Below are 7,686 nucleotides of genomic sequence, written 5' to 3' on the forward strand. Positions count from 1 at the left end.
TACCTCATCTCTTACGTGTATCTGGAAAGATCAAAGCTTACATTGACTTTATTTTGTTGAACAATGTCAGTTCTGAATGCTCCATCAGGCGTGAGACCTTGACGTCAATTCAGAAATGGGCCCCGCCACCGGAGGACCTCATGCTGATCAACATGGACGCTGCGATCTTCTCCGGTACTGCAAAAGCTGGATATGGTGCTGTCATGCGTAATCATCTAGGAGTAATGCATGCCGCTTGTCGAGGCGTTGTTGATCATGTGCATTGTCCTGAAATTGCTGAAGCAGAGGCCATCCGCCAGGCACTTATGCTTGCTGAAAGCATAGGAGTTCAGTATTTTTTTCCAAGTTGTTCTGATTGCCTCTCACTTGTTAACAAGTTGCAGCAGCAAGGGTTCGATAGGGCATCGACAGGTGCCATTGTTCATGATATTAAGATGAGAGCCAAAAAAGTTTGTACCTTGTACCTTTAAATATGTTAGCAGAGTATGTAATGGGGCAGCCCATGTTCTTACCAGATCGGCATAACATGACTATGGATCGTGTTGGTTAAATGAGCCTCCTGAGATCATCAGGGGCGTTATTTGTACTGAATAATTGCTGAATGAATGAGAGGTTGCTGCCCATTGTCTCAAAAAAAAAACTATTGAGCAGCATATCGTGACTGACGTATAATTTTTGTTTTGCGGAAGTGACTGACGGATAAAGTTACTCTGGGACAACGATTGCAGAGCAATGTGCCGATATGTTTTCCTTCTTTTTTGCTATGTTGAGTCATAAGCACCATTTGTTAGCATATATGGTAATCCCGTCAGATGCCGGTTATTAACACAGTAGTAGTTTCTTGGCCAACACCCGAAAGCTCTGCGTCGCTATCCATAGGTGTGCACAGTGGCGGAGACAGGGGGGGACCAGCAGGGGCCCTGGCCCCCCCTAACATCAGTGATTTAGTGTATGTTTGCTAATAAACAGTGAAAAATAATGATTATTTGCAGCCAAAAATCAGTTTTTCAGTGGTTTGGCCCTCCCTAATCAGCTTTGACAGCACTTGGCCCGGGTAATACATTTTTCCTGGCTCCGCCACTGGGTGTGCACAATAGCCGCACTACAGCTAGCTGCCCGGAGAGCCGGAGAACCGGAGATGGAACTCAGTCGATCCAAGAGACCCCCATCATCTTGGCCGCGAACGCGTAACGATCCGCAGCCTCGTCGATCTGCCAATCAGATGCAGCAGTCAGCGAACAACATTTCAGCCAAGGTGAGAGCGTACTGTGTGAGAAAAAAGAAGAGAAGAACATCGTTCGTACGATCTTCTGCGTGGAGCGGCCGCAGCCGTGGCCGCTCTTGCGGTCGATCCGGGCGACGATGGGGTTGCTCTGCGGGCTCTGCTCCACGCTCCTGCACAGGACGTGCTGCATCGTCTGACGTACGCACGCACAAGACCCACACAAATCGTCATTTTGATAGCGATCTCAACCCAAAATAGTAAGTACGGGAGACGTGCGTACCGCGAGGAACTTGAGCGTGTGCGACGGCACAACGCGGTCGTCGTGGTCCGCCGTCAGCAGCATGGTGGGAGGGTACTGCTGGTCGCCGGCGGCGCCCTTCTCCCACGGCCGCCTCACGTTGTGCAGAGGGGAGTACTTGATAAGCCAGTGGAATTCCTCCTCCTTCTCCGAGCAGCCGAAATCGCAAGCCCATGCACGACCTGGATGCATGGCAGACACTCACAAGGTGACCACTGTGGACACAAACAGGATGCGGTTTTCAGAGGAGAGGCGACAGGCAAAACCTATGGTGAACTTGTGGAACCGAAGCATGTCCATGACACCGACGTGAGCCAGAGCACAGCCGAAGAGACCGGGCCGCTGCAGTCACAAACAATGAAACAATCTCCGCTCACTACTGGAACAAATGAGCTGCAACAATCTGCAACAAAATTATAAAGACTAGCCAGCTTTACCTGGTTGATGCAGGCGGCGACCAGGAGGCCGCCGTTGCTCCCGCCTTCGATGCACAGCCGGCTCGGGCTCGTGTACCCGGCGGACACGAGGAACTCGCCGGCGGCGATGAAGTCGTCGAAGCAGTTCTGCTTGTTCGCGAGCGAGCCGGCCTTGTGCCAGTCCTCCCCGTACTCGCCGCCGCCCCGGATGTTGGCGACGCACGTCACGAACCCCAGGTTCCTCATGAGGACGACGCGGGCCGCGCTGAACTGCGGCGTCATGCTCATGCCGAACCCGCCGTAGCCGAAGAGCAGCGCCGGGTGCGACCCGTCCAGGACGATCTTCTTCCTCGACACCACGAACATCGGGATCTTGGTCCCGTCCTTGCTCGGGTAAAACACCTGAAAAAACAAGCAAGCAAGATCAACTGAACTGCAAATACACCACACATGGTTCTTGAGAAAAGCAAATGTACCTGCTTCGCTTCGAAATCCGTGCGATCGAAGCCCGGGACGGTGATCTCTCTGTATATGCTCATCTCAGGAGCCCCGGAGCTGAGATCACACCTGTAGACGATCCCCGGAGTGAGGAAGCTCGAGAACTCGACGAACACCTCGGAGTCGCCACGCCTACCGGTGATCCCGTTGACGCTGCCTATGTCGATGGGTATGCCGTGGAGCAGCTCTCCGGTGGCCAGGCTCCTCATCTGCAGCACGTACTTGACATCCGACAAATAGTTCACCAGAAGCTTGTCACCGTGGACAGCACAAGCGTATTCTAGGACAGCCTTGTCGTCTTCAGGCAGAACATCGGTCCAGGACTGCGGGTCGTCGACGTCGACCCGCGACAGTTTGTACCTCGGTGCGTCTTTGTTTGTTTGGATTGTGAATCGGGTGCCGTCGTTGGCGACGACTCCGTAGAAGGCCTCGAATTCGTCCACGAGCTTCACAAAGGGGAGCATTTCGTGGGTTCCTTTTGCTTTCATGCCTGAAAGCCCATGGGAAAGAGCTGAGAGGTCGCAGTAGTACAGCTTGTTGACCGGCTCTGAACTCTCTGAAACTGACAGGAGCACGTACTGCAACAGAAGCAGTAAAATATACTGTATCAGCTACCGAAGTGTGGCAAATTTTCGTGTTTTGACCCTTTTCTGAAACCTATTCGAGATTTGACCCTAGTTTGAAATTTTTTCGAGATCTGACCCTTTTGCTACGGCCAGAGTCTATGGCGGTAGGGTCTAACAGCCTACCGACATGGACTTTGGCGGTAGGAAACATCGCTACCGCAAACCTGGCTGGCGGTAGTCTGCACAACCCTATCGCCAAGGTGCTTGGCGGTAGGCATGAGTACGCACTGCGTTCAATACTTAGGAGGTTTTTGGCGGTAGGGCATGCAACCCTACCGCCAGGGACCTTGGCGGTAGGCTGTTATACCCTACCGCCATGGTCCCTGACGGTAGCAAAAGGGTCAGATCTCAAAAATAAATTTAAATTAGGATCAAATCTCAAATAGGTTTCAGAAAAGAATCAAAACACGAAATTTAGCCCCGAAGTGTCAACAAGATTGGTGATGAGCAAGGCAGTAGTAAGTTGGTTGGCAATGGCAAGTGTACCATGCCGTCCTCTGTAACTTCGGGGGTGTATATGTACTTTGGATGCTCGGGGTCCTTCCAGCACATGACATCGTCAGACTGGTCAGTTCCGAGGAAATGGTAGTAGACCTCGTGGTTGAGGTTAACGTCGGTCCTGATCCCGGACTCCGGCGCGCCGTCGTCGTCCCTGCATGCGCGCCAAAACCGGAGCAAGGCATGAGACAAGATGATACCCATGGATTTTACTACTGTATCAAGCAAAGCACGGAGCACTCATGCCATGAAGTGTCAGTTACTTTGGAGCCGGGAAGCGCGAGTAGAAGAAGCCCATGCCGTCGCTGGTCCAGGCGATGCGCGAGAACTTGACCCAGGACAGGGCGTCGGGGAGGCGGCGCCTGTCGCGGACGCGCATGACGCTGATGGTGACCCAGTCGCTGCCGCTGGCGCTGGTGCCGTAGGCGAGGTGCTTGCCGTCGTCGCTGACGCCGATCATGGAGAGCGACACCGTGGCGTCGTCGCTGAGCTCGCCCGGGTCCAGCAGCACGCTCGGCTCGCCGCCCAGCCCGTGCTGCACACACGATTGATTTGGAGACGATCAGTGCTGTGGAGGCGTTGCCTCTGAAGTGAAGAAAAAGGTGTATGCGGCGGTTTGGTGTGCACCTGGACGTAGAGGGCGCTGTGGGGGAGGAGGCCGGGGTTGTGGAAGTAGAAGTAGGTGCCGGCGCGCTTGAAGGGGGCGCGGTAGCGCGGGTGGTCGAGCAGCGCCGTGAGCTGCCCGCGCAGGCGCCCGCGGTGGTCGCAGGTGGCGAGCACGGCGTTCGCCAGGGCCGCCTGCGCGCCCACGTACTCCTTCACCTCCTCCGACTCCAGCTCCTCCATCCTGACGAGCCCATACGTTACCCACGGCACGAAACAACAACGTGACAAACAGCCAGCGCCACAGGCAAAGAGGTTCGAACGTGTACTACAGTAAAACTGTAAAAAGCGCGAGCTTCGGTGTGCTTCTGAAGAAGCTTCAGAGAAGCATGTGGGTGGCGTACAGATACAGTACAGCTTGCCGAGAGCTGTGTGCTCAGTGCTCAGTGCTCTGGGTGCAGCCGCGGTGAAATGAATGGAGCAGTGATCCTCCTCTCCTCTGGCGTGGTGAATTTTTTAGCAGCAAGTGTGGTGTTATTACTGCAGTCTCCAAGGAGGTGTCATCTTTTGGTGCATAGGGGCGCATGAGCGCCACGAGCGGTGTACTCGATCTTGATGCCACCACGGTGAAATGAATGGACCAAGGATTCTCCTGTGCCGTCGTGCAAGTGTTTTGGCTGTAGGGGTAGTTGCAAAAACGATGCATTTCTAGTTAAAAAAAAACTGTGCCGTATGTGCTAAAATGATAGAAATACATCCAAGGGACTGTTCCTTATCCTAGACCCGTACTTTTTCTTTTTGAAGATAACCCGTACTTTTTCTTGAAGGAAAAATGAAACTTACCTTCCTAGTAAGATGAACTGCATGTACTGTGTGCTAAAAAAAAAAGTTTTACGAAAACACATCTAGATGTGTCATAAGTATTGCACATCAAAGTCATATGTCATTGATCTTATATTGAGATTCATGTGAATATTTTTTTTTCTTTATGCTTGACTCACTTAAATGTGCAATAATTAGAACACATCTAGATGTGCCCTATACACACCTCTAAAAAATGCATCTACTGTGTGTGCGTACAAATGCTATCTAAACCGTACTGCCTTTTTTGAAGGAAAAATAAATCCGTGCTCTAATAATGTTTTCCTAACTAAACTGTTTTCCTTTGTTCTTTCACCAATAATATTTGGCAGCACCAATATGACAGCCATGGGCCATAGCAACATAGCACGCGCATGAATCAAGGATCTACCCGCAAAAAAGAAAGAAAGTATGGACCAAGCCATGGCTTTTGCAAAAACAAAAGAAAAGGAAAAACGGATTTCATGGTATGGCCGGATGGATACGTTAGCTGAAAACGCAAACAAATTCTTCTTCTTCTTCTTCTTCTTCTTCTTCTTCTTCTTGAACACAACAAATACTCCTGCATCTCTCGGGTTGGCATGTATCAAGCTGGAGTTCATACATGCGCAGGCCGAAGAAACGCTCTCGCGAGTGTGCTTTCCAGTTCGAAGAGAAACAACAAAAAACCAGACCCCTGGAACATGGTGGATACTACGAGCAGATTCAGATTACTCACCATCTGTAGGGGTCCGGCACAAGAACGCCATGGTAGTCATCCACAATGTCGCCGTCGCGGCGGGCCGGAGGGTACCGGAGAGGAGGCAGCGGCTCGTCGGCGGCGGCGAGGGAGCCCATGGCGATTAGGCGGTGGTGAAGCAATACACAACGCCCGCCGCCCCGCCCCAGGTGTGTCTGGGTGTAGTTGGTAGTGTATTGAATGAAACTGAATGGATGAATGGCCTCCCCGGCGAGCGGAAGCACAAAGAAGTCGCAGGATGACAACACATCACGATGCCAACCCGCAGTATAAATAGAAGTAGATAGTAGAGAGTGTGTGTGTCTCCAGGATGTGATAACGTGGCGAGCATTATTCTTGCTCCATACAACAAAAAGTTGTTCGCCAGCTACTAGTTGTATTTGAATATAAAGAAATAAAAAGAGAAACACCTACCTAGAACGTACTTCCTCCGTTTCGAATTACTTGTCACAGAAATGGATTTATCTAAATGTATATTTTAGTTTTAAATATATTCATTTCTGCAACGAGTAATTTAGAACAGATGAAGTACGTACGAAGTCATGAACCAAGTTTCCTGGTGAGCTTTGTGATGGACACCTCTGCCCCGCACTGTGGGCACGAATGGGAACGGCTTTGCCTTTTGTGTTACTCCCTCCATTTTAAAATATAGTGCGCCCGCGCTTTCCAAGGTTCAACTTTGACCATAAATTTAATCAACGAGACCAACTGCGGCAGGGAAAAAGTTATATAATTGAAAACTTCTTTTGAATACGAATTCACTGATATAATTTTTGCTCCCGCCGCAATCGGTGTTGGTAGTTAAATTTACGGTCAGTGGCGGAGCCAGCAAATTGCCAAAGCCCGGGCATCTCGTAAGCTAAAATTTACTTTGGTCTATCAAACATGGTAAGTACTCCCTCCGTTTTTTAATATAAGATGTTTTAGGTGTTCCACATGTTGTCTAGATCCATACTAAAATGAATGAATGTACACACTAGAACATGTCTAGATACATTTGATACGTGTGGAATGTGGCCAAAAGCTAAAACATCTTATATTTATGAACGGAGGGAGTATCATATATTTGAATAAATGTCATGTGCAATATATACACTGATGTTTTATAGATCAAAGAAGTAAATAAAAACTTGAATACAATACCAAATCAAATAACTCACCTAGTTGCCACTTGCCTTTAGCCCTAATTGTTGGCGCTCTGCTACTGGATTTCTCTTGGTCATGCCCTTCAACGGGTTGAGCGCTCGCTGCCGGCCTGCCGCTGCTCATGTGGTTAGTGTCGACGCTGACGACCCAACGTCCGATCGAGCCAGAGTTGAATTCTCACTCGTGGTACAGGAGGATTTGCCGCTGTGGCGCCCGCGCTTGTGCTTCCGATCTTGACCGTCGCCCGTCGGAGTCATAGCCGAGGCCTGGCCGCATGTTATCTCTGATCTCTTTTGCAATCTTACCGGCCGATGTTAATCTGGCTGCCGGGTTCCGTCAGGCGACGGTCTGCATCGCGCCCTCGCCGCGTCGGAGGCGCAGCCGCGCAGCAGATGGTAAGGTCGCGACTCCGATCTCGCGTTCCTGCGCACGAAAACGAACATGCATCGATCGATTCTGCTTCAGTCCATTCATGGATCGATCAAGCAAACAAGGCCTACTGGTTGTTGTGGTCCATGTGATTGCTTAGCTGATATGAGTAAGGCCCAAACTGCAGAAAAGCGCTCAGACTGACCCAGTTAGAGAAGTTTACGTACTTTCCATCGTATTTTCTTGTTTTTGAGCATTTTTGACGCATACGATGCCTAGGAAGGTTCGTATAGTTCAAATAATTGACGGGATGGAGCCTGGGCACGTGCCCAGGGTGCCCGTACGGTAAATTCGCCCCTGTTTACGGTTAAAGTTGAAGCACGTGGATAGAGAAAGTACTATATTGT

General features: G+C 50.5%; 1 protein-coding gene across 2 annotated transcripts; it reads right to left on the reverse strand.

Annotated features, from left to right (window-relative positions):
• Nucleotides 1–544: 544 nt before the first annotated feature.
• LOC119356084 (prolyl endopeptidase-like) lies at nucleotides 545–5,989 on the reverse strand. 2 transcript variants are annotated; one of them, XR_005171817.1, is made up of 11 exons: nucleotides 5,744–5,989; nucleotides 4,189–4,408; nucleotides 3,825–4,096; nucleotides 3,550–3,715; nucleotides 2,416–3,015; nucleotides 1,961–2,341; nucleotides 1,790–1,865; nucleotides 1,506–1,705; nucleotides 1,305–1,418; nucleotides 1,094–1,211; nucleotides 545–888 (listed from the first exon to the last, which is right to left on the reverse strand). XR_005171817.1 is itself a non-coding variant. In XM_037622983.1 (10 exons), exons 1-10 carry the CDS (start codon nucleotides 5,860–5,862, stop codon nucleotides 1,146–1,148), a joined length of 2,214 nt encoding a protein of 737 aa, XP_037478880.1. In that variant the 5' UTR covers nucleotides 5,863–5,989; the 3' UTR covers nucleotides 963–1,145. The 2 variants fall into 2 exon arrangements, 1 of the variants encoding a protein (XP_037478880.1); XM_037622983.1 differs by lacking the exon at nucleotides 545–888 and having other exon boundaries at nucleotides 963–1,211.
• Between the last annotated feature and the right edge of the window lie 1,697 nt (nucleotides 5,990–7,686).

Source organism: Triticum dicoccoides, chromosome 2A (assembly GCF_002162155.2).
Source record: "Triticum dicoccoides isolate Atlit2015 ecotype Zavitan chromosome 2A, WEW_v2.0, whole genome shotgun sequence".
Lineage (NCBI taxonomy): Eukaryota > Viridiplantae > Streptophyta > Magnoliopsida > Poales > Poaceae > Triticum > Triticum dicoccoides.